This window comes from Suricata suricatta, chromosome 12, assembly GCF_006229205.1.
Source record: "Suricata suricatta isolate VVHF042 chromosome 12, meerkat_22Aug2017_6uvM2_HiC, whole genome shotgun sequence".
In the NCBI taxonomy this organism is placed as follows: Eukaryota; Metazoa; Chordata; class Mammalia; order Carnivora; family Herpestidae; genus Suricata; species Suricata suricatta.
In genome coordinates, this window is record NC_043711.1 from 28,790,865 (window position 1) to 28,815,871 (window position 25,007).

At 41.8% G+C, this 25,007-nt stretch overlaps 1 protein-coding gene across 3 annotated transcripts in view; it reads left to right on the top strand.

Annotated features, from left to right (window-relative positions):
• The window catches only part of PTPRG (protein tyrosine phosphatase receptor type G), a 712,019-nt gene that overhangs the window by 416,138 nt on the left and 270,874 nt on the right, over window positions 1-25,007 (top strand). For all 3 annotated transcript variants that reach the window (XM_029916842.1, XM_029916841.1, XM_029916840.1), the window contains exon 4: window positions 8,188-8,336. In XM_029916842.1, the coding sequence (XP_029772702.1) occupies window positions 8,188-8,336 (149 nt within the window). The remainder of the gene's footprint in view (window positions 1-8,187; window positions 8,337-25,007) is intronic.

A 25,007-nucleotide genomic window follows, 5' to 3' on the forward strand; every position in this document is an offset into this window, starting at 1 on the left:
CTCAAGAATCAGAGGCCGAGATCCTCACTACTCCTGACTCCTAGTAAATCTGTAAGAGAATCTCCCCATACCCCATAACCATGGCCCAGAAAACCTAAAATTCCCTAACCAACCTAAAATCATGGAGTCAACCGGAAGGAAACATCCAGACTCCCTAAAGAGCTTTTTGAAAATGTCCAGGTCCCGACCCTGTTGCGCCCTTCTCCAAAAGTGAGCCCCGGACTTAAATATGTTTTGAAAGCCTCAACAGGTATTACAGATGTATGGTCCCCGGTGTACAAAGTAAATCATTTGTGCTTCTGTGAACTTGCTAATGTGATAGAGGGAAAACAGGATGCTTCTCTATGATTGTTTTTTTTTATTATTAAACTGAAGCATTTCGTTCTGAGCAAATTAATAAAATTCCATAAAATTGTTTTAAAAACCACACATATTATTGTACTACAGTTTTGCAAGGTGTTGCCATTTTGGGGACCTGGACAGAGGGGACACGGGACCACTGCATGACTTCTTACAACTGCACGTGAATCTCCAATTATCAGAAGAATTCCAAGTTTCATTGAAGAAGACCACCCCCATGTCCCGTGGTCTTTCTTTGTTTTTCTTGTTCATTTTTATATATACTTTGGAAACCTAGGTGAAGAAAAAGTATCTTTTTCCTTCATCATTAATTTTTAACTAACACATGTTTGTTTATTTGTTTTCTACAGAAGTCTTTTTATGAATTTTATTCTTCCACAAAGTAAATTCAGGAGAGAGTATTATTTTTTTGTGATGGAAATTTACAGGTCACTTACCTGTAAAGCAGACTGTCTTTTGGATATTAAAATATGAATATAGAAAGTTAATATTTCAGGCATCCTATTATGTGCAGACAGTAACTTTCTCATAAAACAGTTCGAATGTTCATCTCTGTCTTCAACCCCTGAGAGGGCTACGTATCTGGATATATATATATCTAATCCAGCATAATCAGTAGAGAAAGTTGGTTGTATGCAGCCCACTTCTCAAAAGTTGTCTCAAATACCTTTGCCAGACGAATAGCGTCTCTCTTTTTCTTCCTGAGGAGCCATAACTGTCTATTGTGCCAGATCTCATTTGATTTCATCTGAAGTTATTTCCTTTTCTTTCATTTTTGTAGAATGAATAGATAATGCATTCATCAAGAACATTTCAAGATAATCTTGCTGTTCCTAGCGTTAGCTTCTAGCTAAATGATCAGAATGTAAGAGTTAGATGGTGCTTCTGATGTATGTTAATAAGCCATGTTCTCCCATGAATTTGAACTATTGGAAGGGCTGTTTGGTGTTTCTTTACTTTTTCTTTTCTCCCACACCAAGGACAGAGAGCAAAAGCATTTGTCACCATGCTTTATCTTCCATTTTCCCACTTTATGTGTGTTTGCTGTGTATTTTTTTCGTTGCCTGCATTCTTTCTTAATTGTCTGCATATGTCTAGATGGATTCAAGAAATAGTTATTAATCAAAGTAGAATAGATTATAATAGTCATGTTACAGAGGCCGCTCAAACGTCCATCGACAGATGAATGGATAAAGAAGAGGTTGTGTGTGTATATATATATACACTCACACACATACACACACCAGAATATTACTCAGTCATAAAAAAAGAATGCAGTCTTGTCATTTGCCACAACACAGATAGAGCTGGAGAGTATAATGCTAAGTGAAAGAAGTCAGAGAAAGACCAATACCATGTGATCTCACTCGTATATGGGATCTTAGAAACAAAACAGATGAACACAGAACAAAGAATCAAAGGAGCAAAACAAAAAAAATGGACTCTTCACTATAGAGAACACACTGGTGGTGACCAGAGGGGAGGGGGAGGTGTAGGGATGGGTGACATGGGGGATGGGGATTAAGAGGACACTTACCATGGTGAACACTGGGTAATGTATAGACGTGCTGAATCACTGTATTGCACACCTGCAACTAATACAACTGTATGTTAACTAACTGGACTTAAAATAAAAATGTAATAAATTAAAAAGATAAAGTGTTTCGTATTTTAGAGGTCCAAGTTCTTGTGTTCACTCCTTGGATTACTCTTCAGTCTTGCCTGAACTCTGGAATTCAAGTCAGAGTGTTTCACTGGGTCCGTCTTCAGGACACTACTCTGTGTCATGTCTGCTCAGCTCTGTTTCTTCTCTCAGGCTCAGCCCCTGTGTCCTGGTGGGAGAAACTGGTTTTGGGAAAGACTGAAGTCAATTACTCACCCATTACAGGGTGGGAAAACCAGTTCTATTTTCAACAGATAGACTTGAGTAAATCTTGAATTTGGAGAATCAGTTTTGAAGCCTGCCTTGATTTTTTAGGGCACAAGACTCTGGGCTAGGTTGCCATCTGTCCTATCGTGGACCAGTAAACGGTCAGCCGGTCTGCTTGGTTCATCTAGCTCAGGTTAGCCGTGAGTTCACTGAGACCCAGGATAATCCCATGACTTGACAGCTCTGGATATCTGAGACTGTACCGACCCCCGGGCCCAGTCTCTCTTTAGCTGACTGCAGTGACCTCCCAACTTTTGTCCCTACCTACTAGTGTTGCTTTCTTCCCAGGCCTTCCTCACTTAACAGCCAGAATAGTTTTATTTCCCAAATCTGATCATGTCTGTCTTTCGGTCTCCCTGTCTTTCTTTCTTCTTTTCTCTCTCAGGCCTATCAAAGACTATCCATTTCTCCTGGGGATAAAGACAAACTGCTCACTGTCCCTCTTCATTCATTCCCTAGCCCCTGTGTCACACCCTGTACTCTGGGCACCAATTACCCTCTTACTCCCATTACCACAGGGCCTTTGCATGAGCTTCTTTTCATTTAAAGTGCTCTCTTCTTGTCAGCACTTCCCAAGTTGCTCCTTTAAGTCTCAGCTCACGTGATCTCATCAGTCTTTATTTTTAATTTTATTTTTTAATTTTTAAAAATTTTTTATAGTTTATTTTTGAGACAGAGAGAGACAGAGCATGAATGGGGGGAGGGGCTGAGAAAGAAGAAGACACAGAATCTGAAACAGGCTCTAGGCTCTGAGCTGTCAGCACAGAACCTGATGCAGGGCTCGAACCCACGAACTGCAAGATCATGACCTGAGCTGAGTTGGGCGCTTAACTGACTGAGCCACCCAGGTGCCCCCATCAGTCTTTAAAGATACCCACTTCCTGTCTCCTGTCTGGGGTTAGCTTCTCATCAGTTACCCCTTGTCCCACTTGATGGGTTGCTTCTGCTGTTACTTCAGTTGCCTCCATGGAGGTAAGAGCTATGCTTGATTTACTTATTACCTTTTCTTCCCCAGTAATAACTGATAAATATTTGAAGAAATAAATGCTAGTGTCTACAGGAGAGTTAGAAGTCTAGAACTAGAGGTCATGTTTCTTTATTTCCAGATCAGAGTATTCCCCCTTCCTTTTTTTTAAGTTTATTTATTTATTTTGAGAGAAAGAGAGCATGAGCAGGGGAGAGGCAGAGAGAGAGGGAAAGCAGGAATTCCAAGTAGGGTCCACTCGGTCAGGAGCCCAGTGAAGGGCTCGAACCCATGAACTATGACGTCAAGACCTGAGCCTAAACCAATAGTCTACCACTTAACCTACTGAGCCACCCAGGTGCCCCAGCACATTTCCCTTCTACCAAGGGCCCAAGGCATCCCCTAATGGACACCTGTGTTGCAGGTGGTCTGGGGGGCCCCACCATAAGATCCCATCCTGGTAGTCTTTTAAAAAAATTTTTTTAATGTTTATTATTTTTGAGAGAGACAAAGAACAAGCAGGTGTGGAGAGAGAGGGAGACACAGAATCGGAAGCATGCTCTAGGCTCTGAGCTGTCAGCACACAGCCCAGTGTGGGGCTTGAACTCACAGACTGCGAGATCATGACATGAGCTGAAGTCGGCCAGTTAACCAACTGAGCCACCCAGGCACCCCAAATCCTGGTAATCTTTTCTCATTTTCTCATGTTAAGAATTGCTTGGGGGTAGTGGAGGTAAGAGAGAAAGCAGCTAGCTTCCTTCCCATCCATTTTTATTTATTTAACTTTTGGCACCTACTCCTGTTTACTCAGATTCTGGTGTGAACATTTGCTTTAGCCCAGCATTATATAGACATGCTGAGTTTTATTTATACACAGTGCATGGATGCCCTGCAAACAGTGCTGTGAATGCCAGGTACTCCCGTCTCCCTCCAAGCTCAGGAGAAAATGAATCCCTTGCCCGCTGTGTGACTCACCTGTCCCCCCTCCCTGTGCCCAGTCTGGGATGCTGTTACATTTTGGGGAGCCTCAGACACAGGGGCGTCTGTCAAAGCTGTGACTCCTCTTGCTGTGAAAATAACCTCTATAAACAACACTTATACAACTCTACCATGTTGTTGTTATGCGCTAGTGTCGTATAGGAGTTCCTGTTCTCAGCCTTCTGCACCTGTCATTCCTCACCGCCTGTGCAGCTGCCCGTGTATCATTCCAGTTGTACAGAATGGGAACCCAGGCACCAAGTGGTACAATGCTTTTCCCACAAGTGGAATGTGATGGGTGATTCTGTTCAAAGGTAGACTCCCTTGGTTCCAGAGTCCGGCTTTGGGGATGTGCCCACACTCAGAGTTTTACTTTCCGTTTCAGGAGGTATAAGACTTCAAAGCCCACGGATGGCTACTACCATGAACCACAGACTCTAGGTTAAGAAACCCCAATTTGGAGCCCCCAGCTCCTTCCACTGTCAGTCAGTTGAGCGTCCCACTGTTGATTTTGGCTTAGGTTGTGATCTCATGGTTTGTGAAATCAAGCCCTGCATCAGGCTCTGCGCTGGCAGCCTGGAGCCTGCTTGGGATTCTCTCTCTCCCTCTCTCTCTGCCCCTTCCTAGCTCGTGCACACTGTGTGCGTGTGCATGTGTGTGTGCCCACTGTGTCTCTCAAAACAAATAAATAAACTTTTAAGAAAAGTCCACTCTTGTGTACCTTTCCTATTTACCCTCCTATCCTATACATCTCCATTCTTGCTTGCTACCTTCCTATTTGTCCCCTTATCCTGCTATTCTTTTAGAATTTAAAAATTTTCTTCCTTCCTTCCTTCCTTCCTTCCTTCCTTCCTTCCTTCCTTCCTTCCTTCCTTCCTTCCTTCCTTCCTTTTCTCTTTCTCTTTCTCTCTCTCTCTCTTTCTTTCTTTCTTTCTTTCTTCCTCTCTCTCTCTCTCTCCCTCCCTCCCTTCCTTCCTTTCTTTCTATATAGAATTATCTCCTTGCTGTTTCTCTCTCACTTGACTCTATTTTAATTAAATGAATTGATTATAAAGGAAATTTTTCTGCCAACCCCTCAGTGGGAAGACCAGTGCCATCCAACATGGATAGACTTCTAGAAACATGTATGTCTGTGGCCTATGAAAATAAATCAGAATTGCCAAAATTACTAAATTTGGCATAATACTTACTCTTGAGTACAAGTGGGAAATGAATGAATATCAAGGAAGTGTGGAGAGCATATCAGCACTAGATTGAGTTTTTTTCCCCTTGATGTGACCAAGGCATAGAAAGAATCAAGAACAGGAAATACGTTTTTACTCTGTGTGAGAATGAATTCAAAGCATCTATTCAGCACTTCTGATCTTTGCTTAATTGCTTGGGGGCGGGAGCCCCTCTATGCTGTACATCCGCTCCATCCTTATCTCTACACGGGAGTTTGACAGTAATCTCCATTGAATGTGTGCTTCTTGGGTTTATTAAGGGCTTTCCACGTGTGATCTCCTCCAGGCATCAAAACAGCCTTGCTGTGTAGGCCCTGTTACTGCCATTTGAACAGTGGTGGAAACTGAGGCAGAGAGGAGTCAGGTAACTTGCCCAAGGTCATGCTCCCATGAAGTGGCAGAACTAGGTTCCAACCCAGGTCTGTCCGTCTTCTGAGCTACTGGCTCTGCAGACATTCTGTGTTTTGTAGTAAGCACTTTGGGATCATTTTGTTTTGAAATGGCTCTGTGTCATCACTGGGCCTCTGAAATTGGTGACGTGATAGTTTGGAAAGTTGTCACTTCTCACATTTATAGGTAAACCAAACGATAAGCCACGTTCAGGAGTTGGGGAGGGAGGGGTGCATACACGTAGCATGCTGTGTGCTATAGTGAAAGATACAGTAAAATGAAAAATGAGATGAATGTTTCAGATTGTACGGTTCCCTAATTATGCTTTTAATTATTCATATAAAACAAGTAAAATGACCCCTGACAGAGACATAAATGATTTAGGTAAAATCAAATATTTATAAGATACTGCTGAGTCCCTGGGTGTATCATAACAGATGCATTCAAAACGTTTTGGCTTCTTCATCCTTTGGATGCAGAATGTTAGGTATAGAATTGATAACAGCCTGAGAGTAATCAACAGTATTTAAGACACTACTGAGCTAATTCATAGGTATTTTGGCTTTCCAACTAAAGGCGTGTGATTGGTTTAATATATTTTCTCTTCTAAAATACCTTAATGTATTTTAGAGATCACCACACGATAGCCCCTGATAGTTCTTGTGTTTGTAAGGATTGGAAAAAAAATGCTAGAGTAAGACTCCATGACACATGAAAATTATATCCGTATTTTAGTTTGGATAAAGTTTTATTGAAACATAGTTTTACGCATTCATTTATGTATTGTGTATGGCTGCCTCCTGCTACAGAGACAACGTTGGGTTGTTGCAACAGGGACTCTCATGCCCACAGAGCTTTAAATATTTACTATACTGTCGTTTGCAGAGAACGTTTGCCTACCCCTGCTTAAACATGCCTAGCATACAGCAAAGGTGAAACCATGCAGGAGCATGTTTAATCAGCGCAAGACACGCTTGCTTTAACTTTGTTTCAGCTCTTAATTCGCTGTCCCACTAATTGAACATTCACTGTATATTTTTCAGAAGTTGGAGAAAAATTGTCTTTTGAATGCAATAAGAAGAGATTTATACTAACAGGTTTCCTTTACTTGCTTTTAATGCTTCCTTTATATAGAGAAGAACTGAAACTAATTGCGCTCTTTTAGAGATGGGTCATTAGTCTAGTCCCGATCTTTTATGGAGACCTAATTTTCATGCAGGATTTCTCTCTAAAGCTCGAACTAGGATCTCTTTAGGAAGAAGAGACAGGATACAAGAGCTTTTCTTACACAAGTTCGACTGTTTATCACAAAACCTGAAGTATATTGGTTGGCATTTCACCCATATTTAGCACCCAATAAGTGTTTGTGGAATGAATGAATGAATGAATGAATTCACTTTACAAAACAAACAGAAAAAGGAATGTATCACTTATAAAATAAAATCTGTTATGCATTTGGATATTACATTCCTTTTGGGAGAATAATTGTTATGCTAGTATAAATCCAAGTTATTTGTTCTCATTTTCTGTTTCTTGTGTTTCAAGGAAAAGGGCTATGTGTTTGAAAGTTAGGGTTTAAATGGACCAAGGTTCCCTATGTTATTGAATTTTTTAGGTGTTCCTTTGGATTGGGTTAAGTAAAATTTTTCTATACATCAAATACAAAGAAGCACTAAATTAAATCTAGTTATCTGCAATAATTTGAATGACTTAATGAATCAAATTTTCCCAGCATTTTCCTGGGCACCATTATCAAATACAGTGAATATAACCCTAACTCTGGCTGTGTGCCCGCTGATACTGCCTCAAAATTGGATGAAGCTGCAAATTTTATTTAATGATGTCTTTGCCTAAACTTTCTAATTAAAGAAAGGTGCCTCTTACATCTTCCTTCTCATATGTTTTTCCCATCTTATTCCAGACCTTGAACCTTAGGGTAGCCCCAGAAATCCAGGCTTACAAAAAGAAAGATCTCACTCTCCAGATCATTTTGATTGTTAGGCGGACTTAAGCAGTAGTAAATCACAGTGACTTACTCTCCTCTTACCTCCATTCTTTTTCTTTCTTTCTTTTTTTTTTCTTCTATCTATGAAATACATAGGAAATTCTGAGATCATTCCCTGGGAATTTTCATGATTTAGAGTGAACTGGTGGTTGAGAACATTCTGCAGCTAGATTGTGCTAATTTATTCAAACTAGTGTTTTTGACTTGTTTTTCAAACAGGAGCGTGAGGAAATAATTCACATCATGTAACCATGGACTTTATTTGCAGCAGCAGAAGATGTCATTCAAGTTTTGTTTTGAAACTCACTTTGTTTCCCTTCCCTTCCGTTTCATACAGTTGCCATCCTTCTAAAGGACGACTATTTTGTCAGTGGTGCCGGCCTGCCTGGCAGATTCAAAGCCGAGAAGGTGGAATTTCACTGGGGCCATAGCAATGGTTCTGCAGGTTCTGAACACAGCATCAATGGGAGGCGCTTTCCTGTGGAGGTGAGAACAAGTCGAGATGTCAAGCATAGCCCTGCTTTGGGTCTTCGCGTTACTGAGATGCCTCGGGTTTACCCCCCCCCCCCCCAGTGACTTTGCAAACCAAACGCGCACCCTCCATACCTTTTCCTCTGGAAATCTTTTAAATACAGCGTGACAGGTGCATAGCCCTCCACACACTTCTCATCTTTGTTTAACTGGAGGAGCATGGGGAAGTCCCGGGCGCCATGATTGGAGGAGACTTCTCCATGGCTGAGGATTTTGACACAATGTCTTTACTCTGTTTCTGAAGTCCCACGTTCTAAAGGTGAAATTCTCTGTGAAACTCAGGGGACTGTTTTCACCCTTTCGAAAAGAGAAAAGTTAGTTGATATATGAAGAGGAGTCTCAGAACTGTCAGCAGGACAGTTGTTGGGAGGTTTGTTTGCTCTTGCCCGCTGTTGAGAAAGAGGCTGCGGCCATTGGTGGTATAACTCGTGTCTCACCTTGCTGGGATCAATGGTGCCATTTTGCCTTTCCTTTGTTCTCAAAGATCCATGCTGCTAGACAGAAGAAAGGTGGGAGTCCATTAGATGCTTTGTATGTTTTTGGTGAGAGAAGGAGGGCAGGAGAGAACAAGCCTCTAAACTCCTCCATTCATGTTGGGTGGAGACAGCTCATGCCTGTTACGGCTAACCTTATTTTGACGTTTCATCATGACCAAGGCTGCTGACTGTTTGGCTCCCCATGCGGTACGCTGTACAAGTTTGTGGAGGAACTCAATGGGTTCGAGCCTCTGACCGGACCTTAGTGTTTGGTAACTTCTATTACGTCATGACCTACTCTATTAAGTTGTGATAATCGGGTGACTACTTGAGACCCCCCCTTCTTACAGGGAAACTACATGGATTTACACATAGATTTGCACATCATTTATAGGATTTCATCGTTCACCCCGGCTCCTCCAGCCTGTTTCTGAACCGTTTCTGCGTCCTTGAAGCGTAAGTGAGGAATCCCTACCAGCTGAGAGAGCCAGCAGTATTTCTTTTTTTGTAGATGCTCATATTCACATAGAAACTTGTTTCTTATCTGCGATTAGTGGAGAAATCAGAGACAGCTATTCTGAGAAAATGCTTCCTGTTGCTTCTTGTTCAGCTGATACATTTTGAATATTAGGACCTGTCTATCTGTGGGGCTTCCTGAGCTAGTCTTACTTGCTCAAGGTCTCCTGAGTAGGGTTTCTGCTTCGTGGGATCTCTTCCTCTTTTTATGAATGAATTTAGAAAGCTTAGCTTTATTTGTACTTGGAAAACGTGATTCCGAGAGGCAAAATTATAGCGTCTTTTTAAAAGTTTGGGGTTTCCCTTCTGTTTTTGCTCAGTGTGAGTTCAACAGATAGTTTGTGCCAGCTGGTTTTTCTCTAAAGCGTCTTTGTCGTGGAGTTGGGTTGTCCCTTATTTAGTGTTGTTCAGACAAAGACGTGTGCTTTGAAAGTTTGAAAACCTATCTCGGCGGCTGCCTTGGTAGAGAAGAGCTCTAGAGATAGGAACTGGAAACTTCTGCGGTGTTCCTAATTACATCCCTTAATGCAGAGATGGGCCTGGCTTCTCCTCCTAGTCCATTCATATTTGCAATAAAATGCATGGACTAAATGCATTTTCTTTTGCAGATTTTCTACTTTAAATGAATATGCCAGTTTTCTTTTACTCCAAGAGCGCCCTGAAATTCAGAAGCTAATTAGAAATGGCAGCTACAATGCACAGATTTATTGTTCCACCAAGTTGTTTGAATTTATTTCTTTTAAGTAATGTCAGATGGTAAGGCTGCCTGTATTAATTGGGCTCCTCATCGAGGCCCATCTGGTTTGTAGCTTTTTCTTAATTTAATGTGATAAACATGTTAAATTACTTAGGGCGTATATTTGGAGGAACTTGAATTTCAAGAGATCAAAGGTAATGGGATCGGATTTAACGTTAAAATATGCGAGGCAAGTTGCTCACTTTTGCTCAAGACGTGTCTGTAACATTGTATGTTAAATCTCTTTCTTTGAGCTCTTTATCAATAGGAACTCCCCCTGATGTTCTTACAGTCTGACCATCAGAGGTGGTTTATTTCATTCCATATAACGATACTGTTTTCTAAGAAATTAAAAATGAAAGTCAATAATTCTAATGTATCTTGTAGTCGTTTATCTGCATGGGAGAAATTATTTATCGGCCTTGTATACAAGAGAAGAGATGTGGTTGAATTGGTGCGATGGGTTCTCAACTAGAGCCAACGTGTGGGGACGTTCTGCACTGTCTGGGAACGGTGGTGGTTGTCACTGTCGGGGGTGGTGGTAGGCTGCCGGAATCCAGTGAGTAGAAGCAGGGATGCCGTTAAACGTCCCAGCAATAGCACAGCCCCCAGACAAAGATTTATGCCGCCCAAAATGTCACGGTTGAAGACGACTTTGAAGTCGAGAAAGGGGTGTGTTGCGTTGTAACTGCTGTAAAGGAAGTACATTTTAAGTACATTTGAGTACTGTGGAGTTTCTGCTTGAAGTTGTCCCATCATATTGTGGAGTTTAGAGGGGAAATGTACCAGGGGCGCCTGGGTGGCTCAGTCGGTTAAGCGTCCGGCTTCGGCTCAGGTCATGATCTCACGATTCATGGGTTCCAGCCCCGCGTCGGGCTCTGTGCTGACAGCTAGCTCAGAGCCTGGAGCCTGCTTTGGATTCTGTGACTCCCTCTCTCTGTGACCCTACCCTGCTCGCTCTGTCTCACTCTGTCACTCAAAAATAAATTAAAAACATTAAAAAAAATTTAGAGAGGAAATGTACCTTGCCTGTTGGGTCACAATATTGCTGTCCCTGGTTCCTCTGGGCTCCACTGGAAGCTAAGTCACGATCTCAGTTATTTACTGCAGCAGCTGCCTCAGTGCCCCAGCCCTACAGCCTGAATTATAAGCATGTGGCTCCCCGAGAATCTGGACTTGCTCCCTGAGGCTCAGTTGCAACAAACCCAATTTTGTAGGTTTTGCTACCCACCGCCCCCTCCCCGGGAATTCCTTGAGGTCACCTACAGCAGCTTTCTACACAGGCAGAAATCAGACCTCCCCACGGTTTCCTGGCTGGAATCCTGGACTTGGTCTTGGGGTTCCTCCTACCCTTGAAAACATCCTGTCTAATAGAAAAATAAATGGCCATGTAAAAATGAACTAAAAGCCCTTCAGTAGCCAGCATTCTTCACAGCTCAGTGCAAGTTAGGAAATAGAGTCAGAATCCGATTATAACGCCATTCCTAGGAGCTAAGACCCAGTTTGGATCCTGGATACCCTCACCTTCTATTATGCAGCTTTCTTCCTTGCCTAGCAGCAACCTTCCCTTGAGTGCCTTCTGTCGTGTAGGCACTGAGATATAAAAGTAAACCAGCAAGACAAGACCCTTACCCTGAAGGTATTACACTCTGGTAATGACACAGAAATTGAACAAGCAGTCACATAAATAGCTGTGTAAGAGCAGTTGGGATATTGTCTCTGAGGAGAGACATTTTGTCATGAGCTATGGAAGACCTCTAGACGGATATTTATTAAACTATAAATCTATTAAGTGATATTTATTGAAAGGGAAGAGTTGAATTGGAGCTTGCCCATAGAACAGAGGTGTGTAAAGGCCCTGAGGCAGGAGATACTTGGTAAGTTGAAGGAATAAAGAGAAATCATTGCAGGTTTTGATATTCAGGATGGTGACCCTCCCCAAATGCCCACTCCCTAATCCTTGAAACCTGTGAATATATATATTACCTTATATGGCATAAAGGACTTTGCATATGTGACTAAGTATTCTTCAGGTGAAATGGCTCAGAACATTCCAGTGATTAAAACAGTGATGTGTCCTGTTCCAGTTGTTCCACAGCTGCTCAACTTTGTCTTCCCTCTGCCACCACCGTTATCTGTGTCAACTTCTACCCTATCCTAGATTTTCCCTCTGCATACTCTCATTTCCTGTTCTGTGACTGGTAACTTAAATAAAGGTTCATGTAACACTAATAGGATTGAATCACGCAGAGTTTCTACTAATAACTGAAGTTGGAGTTAATGCGAAGAGAAATCTCCAGATAAAACCTCCAATAGCCCCATTAAAGTGGAGGTTCTTTGCATACTTGCTGTCTAAGGTAATTAAAATCTTGTTTATTACCATAAGAGATCGCAGGAGTTGTTGATTCAGACTTATTGGTACTTTATGAGTTGAAGTCTTCAATAAGCTTAAATGATCCAAATTGATTATGTGTGCCCTTTCCAAGGAAACTCACAGCTGGTTCATTTCAGCACTACTTAGAGCATCCTAGCAAGTGAATTGAAGCAAAGGCATTTTTCCTAATGTATACCCTGTACACATCACCATATGCTACAGGTCTACACTCCCTTGGCTGAAATCCCTGAGGCCAGATGTTTTAGAATTCGGGATTTTTTTCTGGAAAGGTATTACGGTGCATTTGCTATACAAATTACTGAGGACACACAGTAGGGTCTAACATTCTACTCTTTGAATGTGCTGATTTTTCTGGAGCGTGAAGTGAATATTCACACAAAGTGGGAAACCTCCATATTCTAAATGGCCTCACATTTCTGGGTGTCAGCTTTTACCACCAAATTGGTTTTTACGCCTGAATCATAAATAACAGGAATAACGAAACATCTTTGGTCTTGAAAGCTTTTGAGATTTCATCACCATGGATAAAGAATGTATGGGCCTGGAGCGCCTGGGTAGCTTAGTTGGTTAAGTGCCTGACTTCAGCTCAGGTCATGATCTCACAGTTCATGGGTTCAAGCCCTGCATCAGACTCTGTGCTGACAGCTAGCTCAGAGCCTGAAGCCTGTTTCAGATTCTGTGTCTCCCTCTCTATCTGACCCTTCCCTGCTCACACTCTCTCTCTCTCTCTCCTAAAAATAAATAGAACATTAAAAAATTTTTAGAAAAAGATGAACTTCCTATTTTTTTTGAACTCTACCAAACATTTATTTTATTTTATTTTATTTTTTAAATAGTTTATTGTCAAATTGGTTTCCATACAACACCCACTGCTCTTCCCCATAAGTGCCCTCCACCATCACCACTACCTCTTTTCCTCCCTCCCCCATACCCTTCAACTCTCAGTTCATTTTCAGCATTCAATAGTCTCTCAAGTTTTGCATCCCTCTCTCTCCCCAGCTCTCTTTCCCTCTTCCCCTATTAAAAAAGAAAAAAAGAAAGAAAAAGAATGTATGGGCCTGTGTTTTAAAAACTGTGTCCATAGCATGGCCCCCCTGGTTTATGTTCCCAGGAGTATGGGTCTGTTCCAACCATGACAAAGATACATTGAATTTTTTTGTCACTCGGTGGGCCCGATGTGGGAGGAACAATCCGGTGCTGGTCTACGACATTCTTAGAGTCACGCTTTCTTCAGGGAGCACGAAGTTGCTTGCATTAGGCTGCCCTCGCTCTGTGATTTCTTTCCCCTGTGAACATTCTGCTTGGGGGTGCTACCTTGAGCTGCTCCCGACTTCCCTCCTGTCTGCCCCACCTCCTATCTTCCTGCCCTGAGTCAGGCCAATGTTAGGCCTTTTGTGTTGTGAAATGGATCTTGGTTCTTCCCATGTGCTTGTCACATTCTGCTTAGACAGTTTGGTTCTCTTTCTGTTGGACCCTTTGGTCATGTCCTAGGTGACGTGCATCTCCCTGCCTTCACCCAGGAGAGCTCATGTGCTTGTGACATACACAGAGGCTTCCCACAGTGTCACCCACTCCCCTCCTGCCGACGTGGCCGGATGCTATGCCAGTCTGGCTCGTCCACCAGAAGCTAAGCTTCATATTGAACCCTGGCCTCAGTAGTGTTATTTTCTAATTTTTTTCAAAAATTTTTAATGCTTATTTATTTTTGAGAGAGTCAGAGTGTAAGCTGGGGAGGCGCAGACGGAGAAGGAGACACAGAATCCGAAGCAGGATCCAGGCTCTGAGCTGCCAGCACAGAGCCCGATGCAGGGCTTGAACTCAGGAACTGTGAGGTCATGACCTGAGCCGAGGCCGCACACTTACCGACTGAGCCATCCAGATGCCCCAGTCGTATGATTTTCTAGAGCACAGACTAAATGTTCAGTTTGGCTCATACTCCTTTATGTATCCCTTCTTTTCTGCTGGAAATAAATTTAGACACAAAATGCCTTCCTGAAGATGTAGTTTATATATTGGCATATTAAAGACTTTTGAAGAGCCTTCCACTAAAGAAATCTATTTATCGTTTTTTAACTCTGTTTTTCCCCAGGCTTTTATAAGCCCACTGCCCCACTCCTTCCTCGATTTAATGTTTTTTTTTTATTTTTGATACTGAGAGAGACAGAGTATGAGAGGGGGAGGGTCAGAGAGAGAGGGAGACACAGAACCGGAAACAGGCTCCAGGCTCTGAGCTAGCTGTCAGCACAGAGCCTGACGCAGGGCTCGAACCCACGAACGTGAGATCTGACCTGAGCCGAAGCCAGAGGCTCAACCGACTGAGCCACCCAGGCGCCCCTCCTTCCTCGATTTAAGTTCACAGTTTAGTCAGTTCCTGCTGTTCTGGAAATGAGGTTTATCACTTTCTCCTGTCCTCCTTTATTCCGTATTCCTGGTAAGAAATGGAGTCCCATTCAAATAAGTATTTAAGTATTTCCGGAAGACATTAATGATAATTTTTATTTCTTTTATCTTAAACATTATGAAACCACCTTGGCTCATTCATAAAACAATTGTCATTATGAACTTGATAGTGTCTTCCTTTGTCATTAGAGAGAGCTGTCATGAAGGGAAGATTGAGACATTTTTTTTCATTTTTCATTTTTATTTATTTTTAGAGAGAGAGAAAGAGCAAGCAGAGGAGAGGCAGAGAGAGAGAGGGAGACAGAATCCCAAGCAGGCTCGGTTCTGTCAGTGCAGAGCCCAATGCAGGGCTCGAACTCACAAACCATGAGGTCATGACTAGAGCCAACGTCAAGAGCCTGATGCTTAACCAGCTGAGCCACCCAGGCACCCAGAGACTTTTTCTATGAAAAATAAGTTTGGCCACATCACATTCTTTCTTTCACCCTGCCCTGTACTTTACTGAAATTCCTGGGATTGTCAGGGTTTCTCTGAAAAGTTGCTTTGTGGGTGTGTTTAAGGCAGTGCCTGTTTTCCTTGTCATGTGTCCTTACGGAACATTGGAAGTGTCAAGGGTATTGTCCCTGGTTACCTGGTGTTTGCTGCTCCGTGGTGTGGCCAGGCGTATTTTTCTCGGTAGTGACCTCCATCAAATGGTGAGGGCATTGTTTACAATTTAGTTAATGATTTTATTGAAATAAAGATTCTATATTAGAGCGGAATGTTTCATCCTTCGCTCGTGAAATCCTTCATTTCCATCTCGCTGATCTTTTAGTGTATCTTCTGTGTTAATTAAGAAGAACATGTGAGGAGGCCCCAGGACTTAGAGAACGCTCTGTGGAGGAGTGAATGGCTGGTCGTACAAAGCCAGAGAACTAGCTTGGCGAAGCAGAAAAGCCGTGGCCCCTGGCGTGGTAAATCTCTGCGGTGTCCAACACTCCTCATCACACACTGTCTTCTTTAGATGTGAACTTGGCTCGGGGCTGTTTGATGGTGTGTCTGTGGTCTGTAGTGGGCTGATACCTGGTTGAAGTGTCCTGAGAATCACAGAAAAGCAGAGGACACCGTGAAAAGAAAACTCAGGTTAATTGGAGATCGTTTCAATCTAGAAACTTGATGACCCCAGCAGAGCCCTCCGACCACCAAAAGGCAGGCTTACGGTGTTGGTGCTGGTGCTGGTGGTTTGATTGTAATGATGATTCTATAGACACCATTTAGGAAGTGTTACCTGTGGCAGGAACCTTCCAGACAGTCCCTCCTTTAATCTTCTCACCTACCTCATGAGGAAGGTGCTCTTACCGAGCTCCAAGGTGGGACAGCTAAGCGTCTGGGTAGGTAAGTGGCGTGGCTGAGATTTACTGGTAGGACTTCAGAATCTAGGCTCCGGTGTCTGCAGCGTCTTAACCAGCATCCGTTTTATTTGAGAAATCATTTCCTTGTTGTTCTGGTCGTTGCTCTAGGTTGCTTTTAGAATCACCGACGCAGTAGAAATAACTTTGTTGGAGTCTTAACTGCTCTTTGGATAACAGGAAGGAAAAAATATCAAAGAGCTTTCAGTATTCAGAGAAGGCTGAACCAGTAGTAAAACACGCAGAGAGAAAAGGTGAGAGAAACAGGAAATGCTGTCGGCTCTTTGCACTATGGGTTTTGTGTGGATTGGTCATTTCTGTCTATTTTTAAGCATGTAGGACATCATTTGTCTGATAGAAAACGGAATGTGAGCCATTCAGGGTACTTTCAAAGTTTTGGCAGCCACCTTAAGAGAGGTAAAAAGAAAAACATGATTTTATTTGACCTTACTAATTCATTTTATTTTCTATAATTTATGTTATATGATAATAATAGAAAAGCAATTAAAATTTAATTGATTTTAACAATCTATGATTGATACCCTAATACATTACAGTAATACTATTTCAACATGTAATCAATATAAAAAATTATTACTGAGCTGTTCTACATTCTCTCTTTTGGTACTTTCTTTGAAATCTGGTGTGTATTTTACATTTAGACTGGCTCTTGTGCCTAAAACATGGGGACTTAAGGGTGCCAGACCACACTAATGGAATTTAGATCGGAACCTAGCCAAAGGACTTACAGAAAATTTGAAGAGGGATGTTTGTGCCGAATTTGTGATCATTTTCACATTTTTTTTTCTTTCCCAACCAAAAACTATGTACAGTTCAGTTTTCTATGGGGATCTGACCTGGTTGTTAAAAGTCTTCACCTGGATGGGATTCAGGGTTTTTTTCTTCTTCCTTTTTTTTTTTCTTTCCTTTATAAGCATTCAGTATCTCCCCCTTACTGATTTATTTATTTTTATAACATTTGTTCCCAGGGCTTTGAGGCTTTGAAAACTATTCTTCTCGGGGTCTGTTTCCAAGCTGAGGAACTCAAATACCACTGACTCGGGGAGACCTTTGTGCACCAAAACTAGAGACCTTGGGCGGTCAGATCAGATGTGTTGTAAGTTCGGGTCAGGAGGATTTATGGGCATAAGGCTCAGAAGCATCCCCTCTGCCCTTTTTTTTTCTTGTCTTGTCAAGATTTGAGCAGGAAGGTTTCAAGCTATCTTAAATCTAAAGCCTTTAGCAAATTCTTTAGTGCCACCGCCACTCAGAAAGAACAGTGAGAAAGATTTATAAGGAGTAGAAAGAAGGCAGGATTGAAAGAAAGTCTATTTTTTTCACTCCCTTTTAAATTCCCAGCATAGAATTTCATAGTTTCCCCTCCCCCCTTTAATGGAAGGGAGAGGAAACTGCTAAACTTCCTCCCTGGGTGCACGGCCCAGCTCTGTGTTGAGCACAGATACCGCTCCGGGTACATTTACTGCGATATATGGAGACACCAGCTGGGCAAACTCCCCAAAACCTTCTTTTCCTTAGAAATATAAATTTCCTCTCTTGAATGTTTGAGGATGTCTTATTCGACAGGGCTTTAAAACTCAGGTTAATACATGAAAGATATTTGGGTTAATAATAAAATGACTCCTAAACCCCAGCTCTTACTCCATAGATAGAGCTTCCATTTCCGAATCTCCCTGTTAGAGCCTTTACTGCATTGGTTTCTAAAGTTTGGTATTTCAGGGAATCTTCTTACTGTATGCTTCTGCGTTCACCGTCCCCCGAGCCAGGAAGGTTAGAGGTGAAGGAAAACCCGTTCTGTGATCTGCCCTTTCTCAGCCTGGTTCTGCCTTTGCGCTTGCTCTGTTTCTGTCTCTCTCTGTCTCTGTCTGTCTCTCTCTGTTGTCAATTTATTGATTCGTATTTATTTATTGGCAGGGTAAATGCGGGCTAAAACATTATAACCATGTGTGGCAGCCCCTGGTACGTTTTCTGGATTCTTTTTTTTAAATTTTTTTTGATGTTTTTATTTATTTTTGAGAGAGACAGAGAGAGATAGTGTGAGCAGGAGAGGGTCAGAGAGAGAAGGAGTCACAGGATCTGAAGACAGGCTCCAGGCTCTGAGCTAGTGGTCAGCACAGAGCCCGACGCCGGGCTCAAACCCATGAACCATGAGATCATGATCTGAGCTGAAGTCGGATGCCTAACTGACTGAACCACCCAGGCGCCCCCATTTTCTGGATTCTGTTAGTTGGTCTAAATGCTCCACACAAAAAGTGATCTGTGGTCAAATACATTCAGGAAACATTTACCACTATACCTTCTCTTGCTCCTTGATAATGGGTTAATTTTTAAGAGAAACATGATTAATTTTCACATAACTGGGAATCTCCCAAACTCAGTTGACCTTGGAGCTTTTTTTTTTTTTCTTTTTGTAATATCCTGAGAGATTAATAATGAGAATTTTCTACACGGCGGAAGTGCTGCCTCACGTAGTTGCATGGGGACTCCTTTTCCATGCCTTGATGCTATATGAAATATTTAAAACTTTTTTTTAATGTTTTATTTTATTTTTGATACAGAGAGAGACAGAGCATGAGAGGGGGAGGGGCAGAGAGAGAAGGAGACACAGAACCGGAAGCAGGCTCCAGGCTCTGAGCTAGCTGTCAGCACAAAGCCTGATGCGGGGCTTGAACCCACAAACGTGAGATCTGACCTGAGCCGAAGTTGGAGGCTTAACCGACTGAGCCACCCAGGCGCCCCCTATATGAAATATTTAAATTATGTTTTTACACTCCTCTTTCATTTCTAAATTATCAGTAATGTTCATTCAGTTGCTTAATAGAGACTTCTCTGTGTAGGCCACAGAATGCCCTGGCCACAAGTGGCTTTTAGTTAGTAGGGTACAAAGACCCTGAGGCAGAAACCTGCCCTGCATGTTTGAGCAAGCAAAGGGCAGAGTGACAGGGATACAGTCTGCAAAATAGTTATGGTCCCGATGGTACAAGGCCTGGTGGCCATGGGCAGCTCAGTCACTTTTACTCCGGCCTCGATGGAAAGCCTTGGAATGTCCTCAGGAGAAAGTGGACATTATCTGACTTAGATTCTAGAAGGGTCTTTCTGGCTGTACTTGGCCATAGGAAACATGTATGGACACTGAAGGCAGAGGATGATTATGATATTTCAAGAGAGGTGCTGGTGGCTTGTGCCTGAATTCTGATTGGATTCTGATTAGTTTCAAGAAAGAACATGCTAATCAAGGCCGATAGGGTAGGGATGCTTATCTCTAGTGACAAAGTTTGTATTTCTGAGTTTAAAACAAAATCATGGATAACTGACTAGTCTGTAATATTTTAGAGCCTTTTGTTTTATTTTTAAAATTAAAAAAATTTTCTGATTATGTAATATTAGATTCTGTGTTGTATGTATTCTATGCCCGTTTTGATTACATGCTATTTGTTGTACACTCAAGAAGAATGTAATGCGGGGTGCATGGGGGGCTCAGTGGGTTAGGTGTCTGACCCTTGGTTTCGACTCAGGTCATGATCTCACAGTTTCATGAGATGGAGCCCCACATCAGGCTCGGGGCTGACAGTGCTGAGCGTGCTTGAAATTCTTTCTCTCTCCCTCTCTGCTCTGCTCCATCCCTGTCTCTATCAAAATAAATAGAGCTAAAAAAAGAAAAGGAAAACATAACAGTGCAGTGACACCGCAATAATAAAACAAACCCTCTTTCCGCAGGCTTACTTGGAGGTGGTAGAGGTCAGTGTTCCCACCAGCTCCTGGCACATTCTAAGAGCTCAGTGTGAGCTGTTAGGATTGTAACCCCAACCTCCAGTTACATTGGACAGCACGTTCCCAATTCACTGGTTTCTTTCCGACTCTTTCCAGCCTGGTTCAAGCCGTCACCAGGGCAGCCTTTGACCATTGCTATAGATTCTTGAGAGCTCTCTCTTGCCCTCCACAAGTCAGTCCTTATCTAGTGACCAGAATGTTCTTCTAAACCCTTGGATTGCATTACGTTTTTCCTTTGCTTAAAAATCTTCCAGTGGTTTCCAGGGCCATGTTGAATAAATCCAAAGATCCAGCTTTGCCCTACGAGGCCTTACCGGATATGGCTCCCACTCCTCCCAGCCCTCCAGAGCCCCCCCTCTTTGCACTGTGTCCTCAGTCCAGAATGTTCTTTCCCTGGTTACTCCTCATGACTCATTCCTTTTCTAAATCCTACCCATTATTACATTCCATGCTCTCTCCTTTCAGCTCAACCCCTTTCGTTCCTATTACCCAGCTTCGTTTTCTTCATAGCAAGCATCAGTTTTCGAAATTACTTATTGATTTGTTTACTTGTTTATTAGCTCGTCTCTCCCCCACCTCCAACCCCCGCACATTGCATACCAGCCTCTGGAGGAGAGGGGGTCCTATCTGGCGGGTTCAGTGCTGCTTCTCAGCTGCTGATGGAGACAATCCCCTAAAAGAATAAGCCGTAAAACGTATTAAGAAATCCACATTTTCATATTGTATCTTCATCTTCTGGTCTCCGTGGTCTTAAAGGGTAAGGAGCTCTATCCTGAGAAGGAAAACATGTAATTCATTCATCAAAAGGACATTTAAAGAAGCAAACCCTCCCCTGAAACTACCTCTTGTATTAAGGATGGGAAAGACCCATATAAATTAGTTACTTCTGAGTAAACACATTTATCCTATTGGCTCACCCTGGGAGGCTGAGGGTTAGTCGTACAGCTTACGAAAATGATCTTTTTAAGGTCTGTTCTTCCAGAGTATAGCTCTTATATTAACAACCATTACATCTACATATCAAGACAGATTGTTTCAATTAGTCAGTGAGGTCCAGGTTTCTGAGAGCTGTTAATATGTACATGAGCAATTACAGTAGCAGAGTTAAAAGGCGTGCCTTTGGGAATTTTAGGCTGAGATTATCAGTTTCATTCAGGAGCTAAGGCAGGAGCTCTGAGAGTTAGGTGCTGCATTTCTCTGCAGATCCATTCTCTAGAAGGTTCTCCAGTGCCTGTACATAACAGTTTATGAAGTTGTCAGATTCCTCTTCTCTGTCCAGCCCTCACCCCCTCCCAGATGAGTGCCTTCCTCCGTAATCATGGAGAACCAGGCATTGTGATAAGCGTTTGGGAATTTCATAGTGAACAAAATAAATAAATAAGCCCCTTGACTTCATGATACCTTAAGAGACTAGCAGGGTGAATCTTAACCAGAAGTTACTTCAAAATCAAGCAGGCATTTAAAAAATTTTTTCTAAAATCAAATTTATGTGATTTTCACTTATTTCTTATTACTGGTGAATAGAAACAAAACAAAATAAAAACACTCAATTGTCAGTCTGTTTTTCCACATTCTGATAAAATGCCCTGTATTTTTAACACGAACACTATGCCTCTCCTCTGTGCTTAGTCTTGCTATTTCCTTTCCAGTGTTGCCTAGAATTTCATGATTTAAGCAGGAACTGGATCTGGAGTCAAGTACTAGATGATTTGTAGACTCTAGGGAATGTCCCCCTCTTTCCAGAGATCAGTCTCTTTGAATGATTGAGGCTAACCAAGTCAGTGTCAAATGTGCCTGAAATTCCTCCCTTTCACTTAAGGGAGCTGCCTTTTCAAATGCTATTATAAGGGAAAGAGCAAAATATAAGAGTTCTCTCTCTGTTGAACACATTAACAAAACACATCATATCCACCCCTCACGTGCAGTAAGAGGGATCAGAAGTAGACTCTGAGGGGACACAGGAGGCTGGATGAGACACTTCCCAGGGAAGAAGGAGGCCCCAGATGCAGTGTGAACGAGGGTATGGATTGGGGAGAGGAAGCATCAGGATTTCAAAGACACACTGAATTTATCAGTGTTGGGACACAAGCATGCCTCATCTAGAGAGCAGATGATTGGAATGAACAGTGATGTGCAGGTAGAGTGTGATCATGGGTCTTGATAGTTTTAAAGGGATTCTCACGGAAAAAGGAATCCCTAGAGTCTTTGCAACCAGAATGCACCCAGCACCTACAGAAGCGGACTCCACTGATGAAGCTGGTTCCAGCTGGGGCATATCACCCAAGCCACAAAATTCAGAAGAGATTTTCAAAGTCACATTCCCTCAGTCCCTCTGGGGACCTCCTGCATTAGGTGTCTATGAGAACAAATCCTGGGTTAAAAATGATAGGTAAACTCTTCCAAAGGTACTGGCTGTGTACATAACATATCATTTCATTGAAGCTTATTCGAAACACCTTTCCATAAAGATAGCAGTTAATAATCAGCATCTCTTCCTCTCAGATAAGAAAACTGATGTCAGAGAGAGATTGTGATTGAAATCTCAGTAAAGCCCAATACTCTGTTGTAAGGAGCTTAGGAGTCTATGTTCAAGTGATCCAGAATGATCCCTGTTACCATTTTGATCTATTTTCTTCCAATATTGGATGGTGGGTGGGGGAGGGGACAGATAGAAGTATAGTCAGTATCAAAGTCAATCATAGCTGGCTTCATCACTTCACATATTGTGAATTTTTTCCGGGTTTTGAAAGATCCTTCACTCCTGCAAAAATGAAATCAAATTTTCTTACTTGGACCTTGCTGCATTCTATAAACTTTTCACAATTAACAGATTTTACTTTAAGATCCGGGAAGAAATAATAGAACAATGAGTAAATGAATGTCATTTCCGAGACCTTAATTTTTACAAGTAGAAGCAAGTACAGAGGCAGCATATGAAATCATAAAAATTTTTTTTCAAATTGCAAATAGTTTCATAGTCTTGATTATCAAAGTAATATATGCTCATTGTAAGATAATTCAAACAATATATGAATGTAGTAGAAAGGATGTGTTTTTTTCTTGCAAATACAGAATACTCTTTGGAAATGCCAGTCTGTGCTACATAGTTTTATAGGCTTGTTCCCACTTACTGGATAGATGATGGAAGCCTTCCATTGTCAGTAAGTAGCTGTCTCCATCATGGTATTTAAATGCCACATAGCTTAGGCTCTGAGCCAGATTCCTGGAGTTCAAATCTCGTCACCGCCATTTGTGAGTTCTGTGACTTTGGGCATCTATTTAACCTCTTCCTATATCTGTAAACTGTCATTTAATACTGATTTCTACCTCATGAGAGTTTTTGGAGGATCTAGAAATCTCGTATTTATAAAGTACCTTCTTTAATATCACTTTGTAGTTCAGTTGCTACCTTTTTGCTTCTCTTTCTGATGTTGCTGTGACAGTAATTTATTTTAGCAGTGCTTCGTTGATGGACATTTTGACTCTTTCCTTGTTAAAGCCATCGCCACTCTATAGAACATATATTTGGGATAAACTGAGGTTCTCTGGGGACCAGCCCTCGGACATGGGGTGAATGGTAGGAATTGTCTAAATGCTTTTTGACTTATTGACATTTGGGAATCTCAACTAACATCAGTCAGAACTTCCAGCTTTTTCAAAAGAAGCTGGAAATCTCTGCTTGAAAAAGCCAAAAATCTCTATGTTCATTTGCATACTGCTTCCTTAATGTAAAATACACTGTTTTGGCTTTCAGTTTATTGGTGGTCTAGAATTGATGATCAGTTTGGGTTTCATATCCAGGGTGCTTAATCTCAAAGCTAAAGTTTTTTGTGTTACAGCTCATTGCGTCTGCCTTTACCGTCATGAATTAAGAATATTTAGGATGCTTTACAAAGTCAGTTTGGTATTATATGATAATATACCTTGGTGGCTTTATATATAAATCCAGAAACTGTCTATAATATTAATAATTACTTTCCCCACCGGGATGTAAGTTCCTAACATGAGACTAATAAACCTCTTAAATTACACGTAACATTTTGTCTGTTTTTTTTTCTTTTTCTTTTCTCTTTCTCTCTCTCTTTTTTTAAGTTATACTTCATTCAGACTCTGCTATTGTTTTCTGTCCTTCCCTGAATCCCCCTCCAAAATAGTAAAGAACCTAGAAAGAAAGGAACAGATTTTTTTTCTATAGAACTAATTTGTCTTTTACTTTCTAATGTACAGAATATATGAAAGTTTACATATAATTTCATTCAGAACCTCATTACCAGTCTCATGAATTTTCTAGAGTCCTGAAAGCTCCCAGTGAAGGCTGATGTAAGTGTCTATTGCTACCAGCGTCAGTGGGCACGGACCATCGCTGTCTTGTTAATTTCCATAACCTCAGTGCCAAGCGCTGAACCTGGTCTGTTGCAGATGACCTCTTGAAATTTCTTGTGAAATAAAATAATGCATCCGCTACTCTCTCTGTTAGTTCATTTAGACCTATCAAGAGCCTTTGAGCTTAGGTTCACAAGAACCAGCTCATAAAACGTCTCTATCTTTTAGTGAAATCTAGTTCTAGGGCCGGCAGCTGGCACACCGGAATCAGTATTGATAGGCATTCTGTTTTGACTTACTGACTGGCAGGCACAATGCTTGTCACCTTCTGTTGGCTCAGGAGAGGGTGGAAAGTTCAGCAGGTCTTACCCAACAGGCTTTGTTAAATTTAAGTAGCTTACAGTGTGAACGATGGAGGTGGAGAGGAGAGCGGGCAGGGAGCCGAGATTTGAATAGGACCTTCAATTTATCTGACATGTCTAATGATCTTATGAATGGGGATGGATCCCTGGGTTTTGGTGATAGGTAGAAAGATTCCCTTCAGGATTGATAGAGTAGAGTCTTGGGTGGATTAGTAAATCGATTTGCTAAGAGCTAGAATGA